This window comes from Leuresthes tenuis, unplaced genomic scaffold (genome assembly GCF_036924035.1).
Source record: "Leuresthes tenuis unplaced genomic scaffold, fLeuTen1.0.hap1 SCAF_20, whole genome shotgun sequence".
NCBI lineage: Eukaryota > Metazoa > Chordata > Actinopteri > Atheriniformes > Atherinopsidae > Leuresthes > Leuresthes tenuis.
Window position 1 is genome coordinate 31,132,720 of NW_027325374.1, and position 20,640 is coordinate 31,153,359.

At 37.1% G+C, this 20,640-nt stretch overlaps 1 protein-coding gene across 1 annotated transcript in view; it reads right to left on the reverse strand.

The window, feature by feature from the left end:
• Window positions 1-116: 116 nt before the first annotated feature.
• fmn2b (formin 2b) overlaps window positions 117-20,640 on the reverse strand; it is a 35,143-nt gene continuing 14,619 nt past the window's right edge. Inside the window, exons 7-14 of the mRNA XM_072373331.1 lie at window positions 16,960-17,106; window positions 9,788-9,847; window positions 9,316-9,436; window positions 9,099-9,191; window positions 8,673-8,724; window positions 8,290-8,439; window positions 6,502-6,583; window positions 117-5,321 (exon numbers count right to left, since the gene is read on the reverse strand). Coding sequence (XP_072229432.1) covers window positions 5,295-5,321; window positions 6,502-6,583; window positions 8,290-8,439; window positions 8,673-8,724; window positions 9,099-9,191; window positions 9,316-9,436; window positions 9,788-9,847; window positions 16,960-17,106 — 732 coding nt within the window. The 3' untranslated portion in view covers window positions 117-5,294. The remainder of the gene's footprint in view (window positions 5,322-6,501; window positions 6,584-8,289; window positions 8,440-8,672; window positions 8,725-9,098; window positions 9,192-9,315; window positions 9,437-9,787; window positions 9,848-16,959; window positions 17,107-20,640) is intronic.

Here is a 20,640-nt window from a genome sequence, read left to right on the forward strand (position 1 = left end):
CTGTGTGTGCTCTGTGTGCTGTGTAATAAACCCTCTTGGAACCCATACGACCCTGCGTCTGTGTCCTGAGTCCCCTGGTAAACTGACATAGATAGTCAGAGATAGTTGATTCATTAATGCTAACATGATCTTCCTGCTGCAGCCAGGTTTCTGTAAGGTATGTTGCAGACTGAAGCTGTCTGCAACATACCTCCAAGTTGCTGTAGCTGTTTCACGGCTGTTCCAGGTTCTGTTCGGATAGTGCTTTGAGGGCGTGTTCGTGTGAGCCTAACAGGTTTCCCTGAGTTGCAAGTGCCCTTAGCACAGAGTCTGTGTCTGCAGGGTCCATGTCCTGGCCTGATTGTTCTGTCACAGGGGGTGGTGCAAAAGACTCAATTTCAGGACACACACACACTGGAATATGGCAAAGAGAGTTTTTCTTTAATGTTGCTAGAAGGCGAGAGCACAGCAGGATTTGACAGTGTGAGCGTAGCAGGCACACCAGAGTTGGTTCTGTGGCAGAGGAGAACAGGACACATGAAAAACAGACAAGATCTGGTCAAAAGGCAAGTTCAAAAGTTTGAGGGCCTTGATCACGCTATCGTACAGAGTAGATTAATAATCAGGAGATGAATGGAAAGAGAGTCCAGGTTAAATATGGTCAAGTGTGCAGGGGAAACTGGGGCAGCCACACCGGCTTCTGGGAGGGCACATAGAGTTGGTGCTCCCACCCACAGACACACAAGACAGAAGGAGGAAAGAGCAGGAAAGACAAGGAAGAAGAGGGTCAGCACCTAAGAGAGCAAGGGGACCATAACAAAACACAAGAGGAGCAAATCCAGAAAACTTAAAAACAAACAATTAAATAAAAAACTTTAACTGAACCAAAACATCAAACTATTAAATGTGGTTTGTTGAATATCTCTGTCAGTGAATGACTTGATCATCATATTAATATATTTTGTCTTACAAAAACCTGGCTGCAGCAGGAAGATGATGTTAGCATTAATGAATCAACTACCTCTGACTATCTATGTCAGTTTACCAGGGGACTCAGGACACAGACGCAGGGTCATATGGGTTCCAAGAGGGTTTATTACACAGCACACAGAGCACACACAGCACAGCAAGGCAGGGCGATCTCCAAGCAGCGCAAAGAAAAGGCTATGAAAAACCTAAGCACTCTCCTTAGTAACTAAGCGGAGAAGGAGCGCAGCTATGAAAGTTACAAACATAAATCTCTCCAAACTGGGAGGAAAACAGAAAAGCTATGAACACTAAACAAAACAAAGACACGCTCTCAAAACGAGGCGGAATAAAACAAAAGACGTACTCTTAATAAAACAGAGGCTCTATGAACTTTAACAATAAACTTAAAACTCTCCTTTAACGGAGGTGACTATGAAAAGTTACATAAAAAAACCACTCCTTGCAAATGGAGGAAAAAACAAGGCTATGAAACTTACCGTGTCGAATAAATAAACAAAGGCTAGTTGTAAGAATAAATTACAACACAAGATAGCACTGCAGGAGGATCGCACACTGCAGGCTCGTGGAACTGTGGATCAAGGAACAAGACAAAGGGCTGGTAATAATGCTTGTGTGGAGAGACAACATACTGGCACAAGACAAGGGAAATGCAGACTATTTGAACACATGAGGGACCAAGGGGAACAGGTGGAAACACTTGGGATTCAGGGAAGACAATGAGACGCTTGACACGGGAGGAAGGGCAAGATACCTGAAACGAGAGGAGAAGGTCAGTGCTTTCAAAATAAAACAGGAAATGACAAGACAAGACATGGAATAGAACATAAACCGTGACAATCTAAATGTTCACAATCCTCGAACACAGGCAGAGGAGGAGGAGTGGCAGCTATCTTCAGATTATGGTTAACAGTTAACAGTATTCCTTCATAACCCTGTCTTATCTGACCATTTTTTGATTATTTTCAAGTTTACATTACTTGATTATATACAGCTTCTGAGAAGAAATTTACATATAGAAGGTGTCTATTAGAGAATGCTGAAACCAGATTTAAAGGGTTAATTCCATAATCCGTTTCTTCACTGTCATGAGCAAATATGACAGAGGACGGCTACCTACATTTTATTCCAGCAATACTTGACGCTCTTCTTGACAGCACTACAGTTTCAATGCATACAACACTGGACAATGTTGCCCCTCTGAAAAGGAAGGTAATCAGTCAGGTTGGCTCCTTGGAATAAGGAATAATTCACAGCTTTAAAGAAGACTGCAAGAAAGCTGGAGAGAGAACTGCTTATTATTCATCATTGATAGAAGAGAATAAGAATAATCCCAGGTTTCTTTTCAGCACTGTAGCCAGGCTGACAACAAGTCTGAGCTCCGTTGAGCCATGTATTCCTTTAACTCTCAGCAGTGATGATTTCATGAGATTCTTTATCAATAAAATTCATTCTATCAGAGAGAAGATTAATGGAATCCTACCCACTACTATCACTGATATATCAAGTACAGCAGCTTTAGAAGTATCTTAAGAACCTGATTTGTATGTAGACAGCTTCTGCCCAGTTGATCTCTCTGAGCTGACAACAGCAATAGTCTCTTCTAAACCATCAACTTGTATGTTAGACCCAATCCCAACCAGACTGTTCAAGGAGATTTTCCCCTTAATCAACACTTCTATATGGGATTTGATCAATCTGTCTTTGTTGACAGGCTATGTACCTCTGACTTTTAAGGATGCTCCCTTTTTTGTCTAAAGTTCTTGAAAAACTAGTTGCAGCTCACCTTTGTGATCATTTACATAGAAATAATCTGTTTGTACAGTTTCAGTTAGGATTAAGAGTGCATCATAGCACAGAATCTGCACTGGTGAAAGTAACCAGTGACCTCCTTTTAGCCTCTGATAGCGGACTTGTTTCTGTGCTTGTCCTGTTGGATCTCAGTGCTGTATTTGATACGATCAGTCACAGCATTCTTTTACAGAGATTTGAACCCCATGTTATTGGGAGTAAAAGAACTGCATTAGGCTGGTTTAAGTCATAGTTATCTGATAGATTCCAGTTTGTTCTTGTAAATGAAGAATCTTCCTCACACACTAGAGTAAGTCATGAAGTTCCACAGGGTTCTGTGGTTGGACTGATTCTTTTCACTTTATACATGCTTCCATTTGGTAACATTATTAGACAGCAAGGCATAAATTTCCATGGCTATGTTGATGATATATCAGCTGTAATTATCTATGAAACCAGATGAAACCAGGTTGGTCAGACTACAAGCATGTCTTATTGACATAAAGACATGGATGATTCAGAACTTTCTACTTCTAAATTCAGAAAAAACTGAAGTTGTCATCGTTGGCTTCAGGGAGAAATTGTCTACCTACATAGTTACTCTAGATGGCATTTCCTTGGCTTATCGTACTACAACCTTAAAGTTATTTTTTACCCTTACCCTAACCCTTACCCAGATTTGATATACAATTTGACCAGATTTGATTTACAATTTGACGGACATATAAAACAGGTTTCTTGGACTGCCAATCTTTCACCTCTGGAAATATTGCCAAAATCAGGAACATCCTGTCTATTGAAGTATATTACTATCTGTAGGCATGTTACACTGTTTGTTTGAAGCATACCTCATTGGGCATTCTTTTGATGTGTTGTGGCAAGGACAAATGTTCACATCTAATCGCCTCTCTATAGGGGGTGCCCAATGTCTCAGTACTGGACCCTCAGTACAATCTTCTTGGCAATCATTTTTCTCCAGAACAAAGGTTGAAAAACGCTTGATGACCAGATGTCCCTCTTTGAACTTGCTGTATTTTACTGTCAGTCATGTTATTTTCACTTTACAACATAGGAAAGACCATGGTGTATTTGACTCAGTATGACACTCAAATACTAGTACTATCATGGACTAGTTAATGAGGTTTGTTTATCTCCTGGTTTAGTTTGATTGGTATTGTTTTTCTCATTTTCATTTCTTTTGTGTTTGGGTCCTATTCATCTGTACACCACACTGTGATAGGTACAAGCTGTGATTAACTTTAGCCTTTAACCACTGCAATGGTCTTCGAGCACGTCTCCCAGTTTGCACTGTGAAATCCCTAGAGATGGCCCAAAACATGGCAGCACTCTGGTGTTTGCTCAGACAAAACAGACACATATCATTCCACAACTCATTGAACTTCAGCAGTAACCCATGGCTGCCTGAATCAGATTGAAGTCTTTTTTGCTTATCTATACAGTGACTGTGGGGTCTACACTTACCTTTTCAAGCTCTCTTTCTGAAGTCATACAGGCCGATACTCCTTATTGACCACTCCCATTAAAGTAATCTGGCACTGGCTACATTACCCTACACACAAGACAGTATCAATCCAGACTGGTCTGATTTGTGGATCCATGATGGTGGAGCAAGCTACCAAATGCTATCCCAGTATATGCATCCTTCACTACCTATCTTCAAGACTCACCTCCTCTGAGAATACCTACTCTCTTAACATTTGTAAAAACCTAAACCTAATCCTGCTACTGCGTTGCAATTTGTAAATGTTCTACTTTTACTGCCATTTGAATAGATTGTATTCTTAAAGAATATGCCAAAGCTTGAATGTTGTTCGTCTCTTGTAAATTGCTTCCAGTAAAATCATTTTGTAAATCACTTTACATAAAAGTAATGTCATTTCATAGAGTGGAGGATTGTAAGGTTTGGGGCCAGACAAGGGAAAAATATTCATTTGAACAGCTTAAAAATGACATCTGCAGCAACAACACTGTGAATTAAAGGCATTCAATTTTTCCTCAGACTGCTTTATTACTAAGCCATCTCAATGCTGGTTTTGGCAGTCAGAAAAAAATCCTAAATTACATCTCACTGAACTAGTGCTCACACATCTTTATTGCTCCTCACACTGCACACTTCCTGTAGATTTTACCATTTGGCTGAATAGTCTCGGTAGCGAGACTTTACATTATTTTACACTGTAAATATAGAGCAACAGTATAGGCTGTACAGACAATATGCTGATATTAGAGCTGATGTACTGTATACTTTATGTTATGTATCCTCTGAACAGAAAAATCCTTCCATGACTAAGTAAGATTCATAAATCATGTAAGGAAACAGCCTAATTAGTCAGACAAAAATGTTCAAACCAAACAATAACTGAATGACATACAATGTCCAGAGTGGTGTCTTCATATACATTCCATCCACATGATGCTCTGTCTACTATTTGTCTCCTGTCCCAGCCTCAAACTTCATAGTTTAACTCATTGCTGGTGATCAATGATAGGAAAACAAACATGCCAAGTCCATTGAGTTATATCTTCATGCCCAGCTTGGCTTTCTGTTGAAAAGACACATCACAGAGATTAAATGAATTACACAACCTCAGAAAAACATAATTAATTTTACTAAAAGACAAGCAGCAGGAACAACAGTAGAGAACCCCAAAGAAATACATATTTAACCACAATTTCTTCCATTACTTTGAACATAATTAAATGACAAGGGCCTCAGCACAAAGATGGAGTCTTACCAAGTTTACCTAAGAAGTGAGTGGATGTGCATGTACTGAGCTAATTTTCCACTATTTTAACACTTTCTACAATATTTTTTTCTTTTTAATTTTACAGATTTATTCAACAATATTTTTTCTCCCTTTTTTCCTTTTCATGCACAACATAAATATAATGTCTCTGATGATTGAAACTCCCCAACATTATAGATAACTAGGGCTATTTAGATATGTATATATACAGAATATATGTATATCCGTCATAGAACAGCTGTTTTTGTAATGAGATTAGATTACAAACAGGTGTACTTTATTTAGTCATTAGGTCAACATTCGACCATTCAGCAATCATCAGGCAACATATGAATGCAATTGGTTGCACTCAGAGAAAAGGGGGCTGAATACTTTAGAACACGGCACTTTTCAGTTTTTTATTTGTAAATTTTTTTTAAATCATGTATAATTTTCTTTGTACTTCACAATTGTGTGCCAGTTTGTGTTGGTCTTTCACATAAAATTCCAATAAAATATATTTATGTTCACGGTCGTAATGTGACAAAATGTGAAAAAGTTCAAACGGTATGAAAATTTTTGCAAGCCACTGTATCTCTGGGGAATGGTGCTCTTGTTGACAATGTACAGTTGCTTGTTTCTGAAGAATGCCACCACCATGTTTCAGTGTGGGTTCAATACACTGCAGTATCCTTCCTTGTGAAAAGAAATCAATAGATAGGACTTCTCACCATTATCAACTATGTTAGACCACTAGTAGATGGCCTTTCTGTGACTGTACTGACTGATTGGAAACATGTACACAGGATTTTTGCAGCATTTACCTACAATTGACCAGTTAATGCAGCATTTATGACAAGATCTTTCTTTGAAGATGATTATCAGCTATATTTTGTGTTGAAGGAGCAATCGAAATACTTCATTAATTTTCTGATAGCTTTAGTTCTTTAGCTCAACACTCAACTTCTTAAAGCAACAGATAACAAAATAAACTTACAATGCCAGAAGCATGTTTGGGCTTAACACTGAAGGAAGCCTTTTCCTTGGCCTGGCGGAAAGACTCTTCTGCTACTTTTAATCTGCAAAAGACAACATTTTAATTTTGAATATTTGTATGAAATTCAGTGTGAATTAAACAAAACCCAAGACTTAGTGACACCCTGACATTCACCTGTGGATATATGTACTCACACCCACATGTTTACACAGATGTGGCAAATGATTTCACCATTCAAGGGGAGACACACACACATGACTAGAACCCTACACCCTGGTTCTAGTCAGACCAACAGACCTTTAAATTTTATGTTATCATCTTGAATGTAGAACGACCCAGCTGGAATTTGAAGAGGAGGGGTTTAGGACCACAGATACCTTTGATTCTTTCTTCCCCCCCAGAAAAACTTGTAAATTATGGATTCCTTGACACAACACCTTCCTCCTCTAATGGGGAGATCAAGGTGACAAAAGGCCCTCCTTACTCCTCTCCATTATCTACCACCAAGAGGACAACAAAAGAAAAAAAAGGGGGGGCACTCATTCTGGATTATATTAAACGTGCTTATTAATTTGAGATCCAGGAAAGTATTTGAGAACCATGGAAGTAGAGAAATTAAAAAAAAAAATCAGAAATTAAGTTATAATGGAAAAATGTTTGTGTTTCTTTGTGACTGGTTCATTTGATGTTTTTATTTTCATTTTTTATTCAACTACTTTTTATTTGAACTGAAGTTAACCTTTCAAACTAACTCAAAACACTCAGGTGAATGCACCTATAGTTCTTTTTAATACCAGGTCTTGCAACATCAGCTGAAGCCTGTCTCCTTGGCTACGGGAGCCGAGAGAGGGAGAGAGTACCAACAACTTGCTGACATGGTGAAAGCACACAGGTGACAGACAACTGACTGCAGACTCAAAAACCCCAGGCAACAGAAGAGAGCCACTTGGACACAGCAACCAGCAACCTGCGGTATTCAGTCTGTCCAACCAAAAGGAGCCCCGTGTGAGACAACCTCAACCTCGACCAAAGTAAGATCCGTGCTTTTCCTTTTTATTGTTATAGTTGGTGTCAAGAGATGCAGCATTATAGCCATTAATTACTAAGTTGCTGGACCTTAACCCATATATAGCGGTTAGAATTAGGACCCCAAATTTAACTCAGCTGGAATGCTCTTTTTCTATTCTCTTTCGCTTTTGAAGAACTTCCACATATCCATATGGTTGAATATCATGACTCATCTCACTACACATAGTCATTAGTTGTTTACACACCTTTTTCCTGTATTGTAATTTAAGGCTTATTTTTTTTGGTTTAAGCTTTTAATAAATATTCATTATCTATATCTATTTTTAGGAGTGACTGTTGGACTCTTTTTTAAAAACTGTGGTCAATTCAAGCAAGAACTACTGAGTAGCCCTGTTAGACTGATTAAAATCAATTATAACGACAAAGATAGTACACTTTTTATCAAGGTTTTTTTTTTCCTTAATCAAATAGTGAGTATGCTACAGTTGGCAACTTAGTTTATTGTTATGATGGCAATGATTTGATTGTCTTCACGTTTAAAAAATCTGTCTTATGAGTAAATTTGAAGAAGGAACTTTGTTGTGACTAAAATAAATAAAGTTAAGTTATATTTTGGTTGAAAGAGGGAAATATGAAGAAAGATGAGGGCAATAAAAGACATTCAAGGTAGAAAATGACAGAAAGGGATAGGTGAAAGAACGGGGCAAAGAGTAAGAAGAGAAAATAAAGGTATCACAGAAGTAGTATGTGTTATTGTACCTCTCTTTAAGGATAGCTTTGTTTTCTTTTTTCCACTGGTCCTTAAAATCAGAGGAGAACTCATGCCAGATGGAAAAGAATGTGTTGGGTGAAACTTCCTTCTCTCCTGCCTTGGGCTTCACTGAGAAGAACACCGTGAGCTCCAGGAAGCTGATTGGACAGTGACAGATTCACATACTCGTTCATCAAAAGATTTGCACATGACAAAAGGAAAGAGTATAACTGTACAGCTGTAGTTACTAGCAACAGATTAAGATTTCAGTTTAAGATTGTCCACAGTAATACACAAAGAACTCTACTGTCCTTAGTGTTCACTCCTACTCAAGTGCTGTCCAGGATTGTCAAAGAGCAGAAACAAATCAGATAAAGGAGGTTGGTCTTACAGTTTGTGAGTGCTGCTTAGTTGAACATCCAAGGTCTCCAGTTCACTTTTTGCTAAGAAAGAATAATTAATTTAAAGGGTTAGAAACACATGAAAAAATTAAACGGTGCTTGAGTTTGCTAACAGGACCTGTAGTCAATCCTCTCAGTGAAAAGTATTTTGATGAAAAGGAAATATCGTCCCTTCCACTGTCGTTTGTGGACTGCACAACTGTATATGCTAATCAAAGTCACAGTGAGCCCGCCTTCTCACTTTATGATCACTATGATGATATTTTAATTACCTTATAGTCTCAAGAGAAAGATATTATAGACTTTATCTATGGCAGGGTCTGTGGGAAACACACAGAAGTAGGATTTCCGCTGATAAATTAGAAGAAAGCCTGATTTTGCTGTGCCCTAATCAGCCCTGTGGCTTTCTCATTTACCTTCTTCAAGGAAGTCCTCCATCTTGTCTTTGAAAGGTTGTAGATTGTCTTCATCTGACACTTTACAAACCTTTTCCACTTCTGATGTACATGCTGATTAGATAAATGAAGGAAATTTAACGGTTGCACTTTGGGTTAGATTAAAGTTAGGCTTAAGGTAAAGGTTAGAGAGATACAAATAGAGAAGATCTCCAGCTCATATGCTTTCGTGTCTTACCTCTTAGGTCTTTCCGGTGCTGAGTCAGGTCTTTCTGAAAATCTTCAAACTTCATCTGTGAAGCCTGGAACAGGTCATGGGGCTCAGGGAGAGGATATATACAGGTTTCCTTGCCAGCATCCTTGTGATGTTCAACCCCCCCACATAAACACGCACACACACACATACAACATATTTTAAAGCAATGAGTAAATTAAATTGAAATGTCTGAATTACGTGATGTAGCACCTCTATTGTCAAAAATATGTAACTGATTGAAAATTTGACTCCCAAGATGTTTATATTATGAAGTAAGCACATTATGTAGAAATTAGTTCATACATTGTACATGTTGACTTTTCTTTTCTATGCTGTAGATAGCTACTTTGATGATGTACATATGACATAAAGATGTGTTTGAGATTTACAGGAGGAAAAGATGACAGTGTGAGTCTAAACATTTGAAAAAGCGAGTAAATGGGACGAAGCCTACCTCATCAAAGCGTCTGAGGTAGTAGGCAACGATGTAAGACAGAAGACTTTTTACACTGTCCTACATGTGGAGAGAACAAACAAATACTAGTTTACAGGAGTGGAGCAAACATTGTTACAGGGACTTCTTAAGTAGTTTAATTGAATCAAGAATGTCCTCAGCAAAATGTTTTTTCAATTGTACGTTTTTTGGTCGTACAACGTTTTTTGGTCGCTCTGGGCTGAATTTAATTTACTTATTCAAATTAATTTATTTTAGGATAATAAATAGGATAATAAAACATGTGTAGGAAATACTACAGTTTTTCATATGCAATAAAACAGTTATATACCTTTTCTTATAACAACATCTTTAATGACTAATGCTACACATGGTCAATGTGATGACATACTCTACTTGTTTGTAGTGGGCAGGACTGTAGCTACCACCACTACGCATGGTGGCGACACAGTCAAAAACTGTTACACTGTAACTGTGGTCCTCCAAATGAAGAGACTATCGTTCCACCTGGCGACAAATTTCATACAAAGTGCTTCACAAAATAACAAAATCACATAAACTGTAATAAACAAACAAATAAAATAAATAAATAAAATAGAACAGATAAAATCAAAGAAAATACAAAAAGATCGAGTAAAAAAAGAAAAGGGTCTTCGATGGAAATTGGTTTTAAGGAGTGATTTAAAATAGATCACTGAATCTTCTGAACTAATCTCTTCAGACAGCTCATTTTCCAACTTTTGTGACCTTACAGCAAAATTGCTGAAACCTATGTATTTTTTAGCAAAGTTTCAGAAACAAATAAGAGTTCTTTGCTAGAGGATCTCAGAATGCAGGCAGGTAGCTAGGTTAGATCCTATTCAGATCCCTAAAACTCAACAGTAAATTCCTGAAATTAATCTGAAAACATACTGGAAACAAGTGCAGGGTTGCTAAAACTGGTGTAATATTTAATTGTTTATGTTAGAGGTCTTGTGTTCTGTACAATATGGATTTAAACTATAAATGTATTAATGAGACAGATAAAAAATGAAGGTCCTCCAAATGAAGAGACTATCGCTCCACCTGGCGACAAATTTCATACAAAGTGCTTCACAAAATAACAAAAAAAATATTCATAATTAAATTATTAATAGGTAAATAGACAAAAAAAATTGTTTCTGTAATCAAGGTTGAAAGAAGTGAGAGGACGCATATTTGTATGATTTAAAGATTACGATACAAATATGTTAAAATATTTCTAACCATGTAAAAACATGACTAGACAAGTTTATGGGCTTGGCGGTCAAAGCTTAGACTTCTATTACAGTTTTCCCAATTGTAAACACATATATTGTAAACACACTATACTAAGGTGACCAGATTTCTGAAATGAAAATCGGGGAAATTTTCAATGTGCCGGTAAAAAATCATTAAATATTATCATTATGAAATAAAAAACAGGGACAAGTACTTTTTCATGTATTTTAACCAGCTTTTATTACACAAAAGGTTGCAATCAAACAAATCGGTGACGTCACAAACCGTCCATCCACTGAGGAAGACAAAAATATCAATATAAGTTAAGATTTTTTTGGTCAGAAGTTATTACAGTTATCTCCTCATTCATCCACTTCCACCTCAGGAGCCTAGGTAGAAAAAGAGCAGAGGAGAACATGAGATAAACGTGTCATTACCTGGTAATTTCATGCTTATGTTAACGTTACAGCTTCACTAATGACAGATATGAAAACAGTGTCATAATGTTAACGTTCACTGACTTTTATAACGCTACGTTAGGTCTTCAATTCAGATAAACAATCCTACTTACTTTGACGTTACATCACTTCACACTCACTTACAGCCAAGTCTACTGCCAGTTCACGCAAAATAAATAAGTTATTACACAACATACCATTTATCGCGGCCGCTGGTCTCCTTTTCTTTCCTTTTTGCCGCCTCTGATTGTTGTTGTTGACGCGGCTGCGTCTTGTACGTTATACGACGTCTACTCTGGCGATGCGTTAAATGGCTACCGTAATAACTGGTGTTTGAGTCTGCATGCATTTCGAGTAAGGTCTAGCTGCAGCCAGAGCCAATACAAACCACGCCCCTACAAACTACGCCCCCAGCTGGCTGTAGAGGCCCATGGCGCTTACAACGTAAACAAAAGGGAAACAAAGCAATTATGGGGGCAATTTTAACAACTTTAACGATTGATTCACAACATTAAATGTCTTTCAATGCAAACAGTGCATTTGAAACAATAAATTTATACAAAAATATAAAGTAATGTAATTAAAAATATTAGTTGTTGTTTCCACCGTCCATTTTTCTAAGAGCCACACTATCACAGAGCTTGGCCTACTACATCATATGCCGTAAATATCACTCTAAGGTGATGATTTCTTATGGGTCAACAGAAAAGATTGCTGGACCTTTAACACAAATAAAATGTATTTATTTAGAACTAAATAAAATATTTTGGATTAAGTATACAATTCACAAGACGAATAAAATAAATATGACCATACACAAATCTTTAAAATATGTACCGTAAAAGAGAAAAAAGTTCAGACAAATGAAACAGCCAGCAACAACGTTTTTTGGTAATAAAATAAAACAAATATTCTCACTTCAACATATTTATAATTCTACAGCCTCTTCAAAAACTCCTCCGAGTCCAGAGCTCTTCTGAGTTGTTCTGCATGTGTCCATTTTCTGTTGTGCCTCATCGCTCATGTTTTTGGACATAAAATGGGGTAGCATTTTTTTCTCACTGATGAGACAAAATGAAATACCAATTAGTAAAAGGACATTCATGCCGAGAGGCTGTCATAAACAATGTACAAACAATAAAATTTTCACCCTGTCCTTTGATGTTCACCAGGAGGATGAAACTTTTCCTGCGATGATCGCCTGTCCATATATATATTATTTAGGAGGATGCTGAAAGTAAATGTACAAACTAGGCTAACAGAAAATTATTCACTTAAATAATTAATTTATCATGTGTTGACCAAAATTACAGAATGCGACTCAAATTTAAATTTCAAACTCACTTCAAGATGTTGCAGTAGGCCTTTATCCTGAGTGATGGACATTAATAGAAGGTCACTGGAGACTCTTCTTTGGTGTTCAGCTTGCTGAGCCCTTTCCTAAAATTTGATTAAACAGCATTTAAATGTTAAACGTAATTATTCTGGTTAAGTATATTAAATAAGATTTGTTGTTTCTTGATCCTTTGCACGTTCTTACCACAAGCCTGTCGGAAGACGAGTCTTCACTCAGGATCCCAACATCTCTGCTTGTGGTGACCACATCATGTTGGTCCATGCTGTCATTATTGTCCTTAATCAAAACACACAAAGACATGACTTAGTGCACAGCTGTAAACACGGGATATTTTGTTCTAATGCAATAATCTTCACTCACTCATCTTCAACCTGCTTTCTGGGTGGAAAGCTATAAGGCTGTACATGTGGTCAGTGGCAGGGCCTGTGGACTCTGCAGAAAGCAAACCATAATTGTGTCGTTTTGTTTTATGGGGATCCAGAGAGGATTGACATTTGCACTTATTGCAGTACATACTTAAAAAAAAAAGTAGTGATATCATTTTTTAGGATACTTACGACACTGAAGTCAAAACAAGTATCCATGGCAAAGTACCAGACATACTGTAATGATGATAAATTCTCAATCAATACATGCAAGACACAGGGAATATCTGACAGTTGACTAAAAGTGGGCACATATTTACACTGAAATATGTAGTGCAGATCATTACAATAAATTGCATATTAGAAAATACATGACATACTGCATAGATAGAAAACAGAGCACTGTCTAAAATCCATTTATTTACTTCATAGTAACACTGGTTTAATTTTAAAAAAAAAAATTACTGTATTGATTTCAAGTCATTGAATTGTGTTGTGTTGTATTGCTCTACATGAGCCCAAACGTCATTCTTGAATTGTATTGGAACCATGGAATATACTACATATAATCCAATGTATAATTAAATCAGTACTTCCAGCTTCTATAGCTGGAACAAAATTGACTTAAGATTGAAATAATTCTTGGCTTAAAGATGCAATTAGAAATTAATTATCAAAAAAAGAAAGAAAAAAAACCCCAATCATGTGCCACATTACTTTATAAGGCATTATGCTCACTCATAATTATCATGAAAACACCACAATCATTGCCATGTGTCTGCTTAGGAACACCCTGTATGACAGACAGTTACAGTCAACGAATAGTAGATCATTACAAATCAATTTGATAGTGATATTGCAGGCAATACCTCCAAATCCACAGCAGTCTTCTCCGTCCAGGCTCCCACAGCAATCTGCTGTGCAACACCTCTGAGTAACAAAATGTAAAACGTACATCAATGTAAAACATATACACTGCTATGATTCTGTTGGGGAGACAAAAACAAACTGATGGTATGTCATAATATCAACAGTATCCAAATCTGTAATCCACAGAACAGGGAACATGTCCAAGAATTGGACCATGCAAATAGGTAAATATTTATTATTTCCTAAAGTTCAACAAGGAGGATTTCTTTCTGTCTCCCTTTCCTTTTGATTGCAATTTGTCTATTTTAGTCCATTTCAGCTCTCTAGAAGCAAATCTTGTCTGACCCTATTATAATCTTTCAGTGCTTGGTTCATTTATTGTCACATTGCCTCCTGACTGAACTTATGGATTACTTTAGATGGAATATCATGCCTATTATGTCTACGTGCCGTGTTCCCCCACTGCTTCTGTCAACATCCCTTGCTCACTCATTAATTTGATTTTCATAACACATGTAACAGACACAAAATGGGTTTGAGTTTCAAGAAATGTGTTTTTTTACAAATAGAGTCCGCTGTCTTTGAAAAACAGTCATTAATGCTCTTTCTGACTAACAAAAGATGTCTTAAACATTACATTAAACGTTAACATCTTCCTAAAATATAAATAAATATAAATGTATATAAATATAAATGTGTCTTACCGGAATCGCCATTGCCGTCACGTCTTGCAGGCGTCAATTATAGGGGCGTGGTTTGTATGGGGCGTGGTTTACAGGGGTGGTGGTTTGTACGGCTGCGGTGGCTGCAGTTGGGTATTATTGTGCATTTCCCCCCATTCAATGTCAAAATCGGGGACATTTTCGGGGACAGCTTTGACCAGGGACAGGTCACTCAAAACGGGGACTGTCTAGTCACCTTACACTATATACACAATTCTGAAAAAGTGAAGCTCATTTATGAACACAATGACTCCAAACTACTAAATTCTAAGCACAACCATTGTTCTCTCTCAAATATCATTCTAAACCATAATTTTGCAAAGCTCTAAAAAAACACTCCATTATTTTGCACACTTTGTTCATCTATGAACACAGGCCTTCAAACTGCAACACCCTGATTATCAGTTAGTCCTACTCATGTTGCGCCTGTGCGTTGGAAAATCAGTTAAATCATGTGTCAGTAGAAAAAAAAACCTCAGGTGACTTATACACATGTTAGGCAAGAAGATGGAACAGCAAGAAGGCAGAGGGGTATAAGAGGAGGTCTAGCAGGTGGTGGAGCTCATCTAGAATGAGGAAGAGGAAGACAAAGGCGAGCAAATATATCTAATGAAATGCCTACAACTTCAGTGGACAATGTACTTAATCATGGTCTAACCATCATTGAAGCCAGGAAGTGAGTCCAGTCAAATTTGAGCCGCTTCACAGTACCCTCAGTTATCTGTGCCTTTAGAGAAGACAATAGGTGAGTAACGACTGAGAAATATCTTTTGTCTTACACATATGTAGCTTTACAGTAAAATGTGTATCCTATAAAATGTCACCATACTTTCCACAGAACAGAAAAACGGCCAGCAAGAGGTGGCAGAGGTAAATACAGTAAATACTATTATGAGACAAAAATTCCTACAATTGAAACTCAAATGAAACTCATTTCCACACACCTGTATGTATTTAACATTTATAACATGATCTCATGAGGCCAAAACATGCATAAACAATTCCGATGGTTGTGTTTTGAATTTATTACTGTAGTGTTTAGTTGATGCACTGTCAGACGACCAGTAGGAGGCAAGTGAACAGCATTTAAAATTTGACCAAGAACTGAGCCCTGACGACACAGTATTTAGAAACAATAATTATTCAAAGAAACAGAACCTCTTCTCAGACAGATAAGACGAGAACAATGCTAGAGCAAATTTTGACAAGCCCACCCAGTAGTGTCTTAATCTATCCAACAGAAAGCCATTGTCCACAGTATCAAAAGCAGCACTGAGGTCCATAGGAACCAAGATTGATCTTATCCCCTCATCTGCAGATATTTCTTAAAAAGTCATTGATCATCTTGACAATGTCTGTCTTAGTACTATGATACTTTCAGAACCAAGCTTTTTCAAAGATGTTGTTTGTTACAGCTGCCATTAGTAATTGCAAAGATACACATTTTTCTTTTCTCTTTTCCTTCATAAAGATAATTTGGAAATTAGCCTGTCATTTTTAATGAGGGAAGCAGCAGGATCTAATTTCTTTGAAAGAGGTTGTACACATAAAATTTTGAAATGATCAGTGACGTAACAACTAAGATGTCATATGTTAAAATGTTAAAATGTATATACAATAACTGGACTGCAGAAAGCTTTCATTTGCATGACTATATCTGAACATTCAGGCTTTTTTCAGCACAAGTTCAGATCTTGTTTTAAAAGGGGCAATAACATTCAATATGGATGTACAGACAGAGTTAAAGCAGTTTGTAAGATCATTGGTGTTGCGTTTGACACAGGACCAATAGACTAATTTCTTTAAACAGCAGACAGAAAAGTAATTCCTGCCTATAACTCTGTAACATAAAGTAATTATTTTGAATAGGTTTTAGGTTCAGTAGAATGGCTTCCCAGCCTTGCATGTGCTGGTAGGTATAGATGATATTCAACTGTAGAGGTGAGATGTCAAATAGTCATTTAGGGAGTAGTGGTGAGACAAATTACTTTTTGACTTTCTCTACACATTACACTTACAATAAGGCACATTTGTGTAGACTGCTATGAAACTAAACTGAAAAGGGACAAACATTTTAATTAGGGCTAAGATCCCTTAGTTCGAAGATGGAATAAAAACATTTAAAAAAATGTAACTTTGTTTCAGCTACTTCTTCACTTACGCTGCTCTTGACATCTTTGAGTTTTGGCAGGATGTCAAGGGTGAAGCCATCAGCTTGACCTCTAGTTCGATTACCACCATTCATGAAATTACCAAATGCCAGAACCAGACCTAGAATCTTCTTCACTGTATCAGTTTCCTGCAATGCCTGCAAAAAGATAAAGAAGTATTTAGAGCCTTTCCTTAGCCTTATATGCAGTTGTGAAAAAGTAGAGTTTCACCAAAGTTTTTATGTATCAGCGCAGAATAAAAAAAGTGTCAAGTCCTTGCTAGGTATTGAAATAAAGCAAAGACAGCTTCTGATAAATTTCAACATATTACACATTGTCATTATTTATTCTACAAAAACAAAGCCAAAATGCAGAAGCAGTGTGTAAAAACCTACAAACGCCCCACGATTCAGAAGATCGAAGTATCGATATAAGTAATCTGAACGATTTTGTTAAGCTTGAACAGTGTTATACTGAGTGTGCCTGAGTGAACCCTGAGGTCTGGACTTTGACTGTGAACCCTGCTGGAGCAAGCTCCCACAGAACCACCAGAGTTTGTGACTTTTTCTGCAGCAGAAGCATAAGTGACTGTCGTCACTTCTGGTCTGTTTTCTTAGCAAATTTTCTAAGCAACTTTTTAAAGCAACTGCTGTGCTGAGCATTTATCTGTTGCTCATTTCATATGTTGCATTCTTTCACCTGCTGCTAAAGTTCTTTTCTTACTGATGGTAATTGTGAGACTGAAGTATTTCTTATTGGGCATCTCCTGGTCAATATGCTATAATTAGTGCGGGAAAAGGTAGAGAATGGGAATCAAACCGCCAACTTTCTGGTTAATGGACAACCCACTCTAACCACTGCTTCATGGCCACCCTTATAACGTTAGTTTCATGTCTGAAGGGACCTTGTTAGTGTATAAGAAACAGCAAACAATTGAAACATCAGTTAACTACCAACTCAAGACAGACGCAACATAAAGCAGACAAATATGAAACATGAACCATCCAGCAAGCGTGACTGTTTAAGATCAAGCACCCAGTGTAGTCTTCTGAACAGAACTATATTTAACTGTGTCGGGGTGCTCCTTTGGTGGAGCAAATCTTTCACATACATTTACATTTGGGGATTATTATCTTATCTTTAGTTGTAATTGACACAGACATGTTATAGAACCAGCTAGAAACCTCTGGTCTCTAATTTTCCTATTTCCTTTTATGACATTTCTGATGAAAAAGAAGGTTCTTAATACCAGACATAGTGTCCTTTGTAACATCTTATGAGCTCCCTGGAATTTCAATCCTTAATTATAGATAAGGCAAAACAAATCTTTAGTAAAACATATTCCATGCACACTTGAAAATGTGTTAATGTTGCTCCTCAGCCTTCAGTCTGGCATATTGCAATATTAGATTCACAAAAATGACTGTTGGGTCTCAAAATGCATTCTGGTAGATTTGAACAAATAAAACATAGCAATGTCCAAAGATCTTAATGTTTTGAATAACTGATTTTGAGTATCTTGATGGTGTAGTGAACTCAAGTGTGGATTAACGTGGAACTTAATCTTTGGGAAGTCCATTAACATTTCTGTGTGGGAATGTTGATTCAAGGACAGATTTGGGACACCAGCAAGAGAGAGACATTACCTTTATTTACAATAACCTTTGTCCTTTGGAGATGATTTGAGGGACTCTCTCCCACCAGGTCTGTGCCATGACTTATCTGAAGATATTAGTTCCCTGGTACCAACCTTTCAGTGTATAAACACAAGAAACCTTTCGTGTCAAGGTAGAGTGACGAGCCTCAGATAAACCAAATATTTCTCCCCCTGTCTGGCCATGTCAATCAAAGAATGCCTTGACATATCTCTCACTTTTATCTAAGACAAGAAACAGACCTCTCACACCTCTACCAACTATTTTCTTCATATTTGTTTCATGAAGTTGAATTATTAATTAATTCTTATTTGAATGATTAAAACTGTGTTAAATGTGTTTGAACAGGTTCTTTGAGGTTTTCTGTGATATCTCAAGCAACATTTTGATACCTTTTTCAAGATTGTACAGAATATAATAAGGAAGAAATCATTATTTAGGAAAATTACCAACTTTTTTATAGAGCCACATTGCCACTTAGTTGTCTGTAGCACTTAGCAGTTAAGCCTAAAGTAATTAAGTAATCAGACATTTATATGAATTAACTCAACTGTTAACCAATGTTCTCTTTTTGTTTCTTTTTGTGCTCCATTGTTAAACACAGTAAGATAATGTATCAGTCTCAAGGATGCTCCAGTAGGGGGAAGACCCATTAACATCCCTGTTGCCTGTGTATGTTGTGTCAAATATACAGATGGGAGATCTCCACCTCCAGTAAGAAACAGATATCACCTTATTTACATTAATCTTTGTCCTGGGAGGAGGATTTGAGAAACTCTCCCACACAACCTTTAGCCATTTCCCCGTTGGTGCCCCAACGCAGGTAATGAATATTAAATTAATTTAATAGTGAGAACACTACAATAACATTGTTTGGTTCTTTATTCATATGTCGTAACTTTATAGATATCCATCTGAATTTGAGAGGTATTCAATATCCACCTATAATCCGTTATTTTAGTTCAGTCTGTTGTGTATTTATGTGATTTATTTAATTTATGTTTTATCAAAATGTGAAGAATGTGAAGTCTGAAAATACATTTGTTCAACTTTGAATAATTTGGGGTATTTTTATTGGGGGGGGGGATGTTGGTTATTAGCTGGTTATTTGACCAAACAAATTAAACCAATTCCAACACTCAGGTAAACACACCTACAATTGTGTTATTTTATCAAAACTCTGTCTCCTTGGCAACAAGAAGCTCCAGTGGACAAAAGAGACCCACAACTTGTCAGGCACGTTGAAAGTCCACAGAAATTCAACCACAAATAGCTGACTACCGAGAAAAGCCCAGAGACAGTGAACCCGAGACAGACCAACATGGATACCGTTGGCCATTGACCTGATATTTTCACAGCTGACTAACTAGGGTAAGTGCCAACCAAAGTAAGGTCTACCATCTTTTTGTCCTTTTTGGACAGTACAGTGTTATAGAGAATGATAAATTACTTCAAAGTTGTTTTTAGTTTTTTTTAGTTGTTTTTTAGTTTAGTTGTTTTTTAAGTTGTTTTTTTTTTGTTGTTTTTTAGTCTTTAAAGCGTAAAATAGCATTTTACGCAAATGTTACAAAACTTTTTTGTAGCATTACTGTCCCAAGTCCCTGGGATGAGGCATCAACAGATATTTTCAGCGGTTTGTTAGGGTCGTACCAGTGAAGCACTGGAGGTGATGAATGTTTATATTTGAAGTTGCAAATATTTGCTGCTCTTTGTCATCCCAACACCACTGGTTCCTTTTAGATGGCAAGTCTCACATTTGTTTTTTTTTGCTAGATTTGGTATGAGCTTTCCTAACTGATTCACTATACTGAGGAACCTCCTAAGTTCACTTCTGCACAGATCTGGAGCCTCATGTAGAAAGACTTGCGTGGATTTCCTACTGAAACATGGCATACGCTCAAACCAAAACGCCCTCCCAAGCACAAAAATATCCGGATGTATGAATCTGTGCATACGCATGAATCCACCACATTACCTTGTACTTACCTACCCCCTCTATCTTTGCATTTTATCTTTCTGCACTTCTTTCTATGCCTG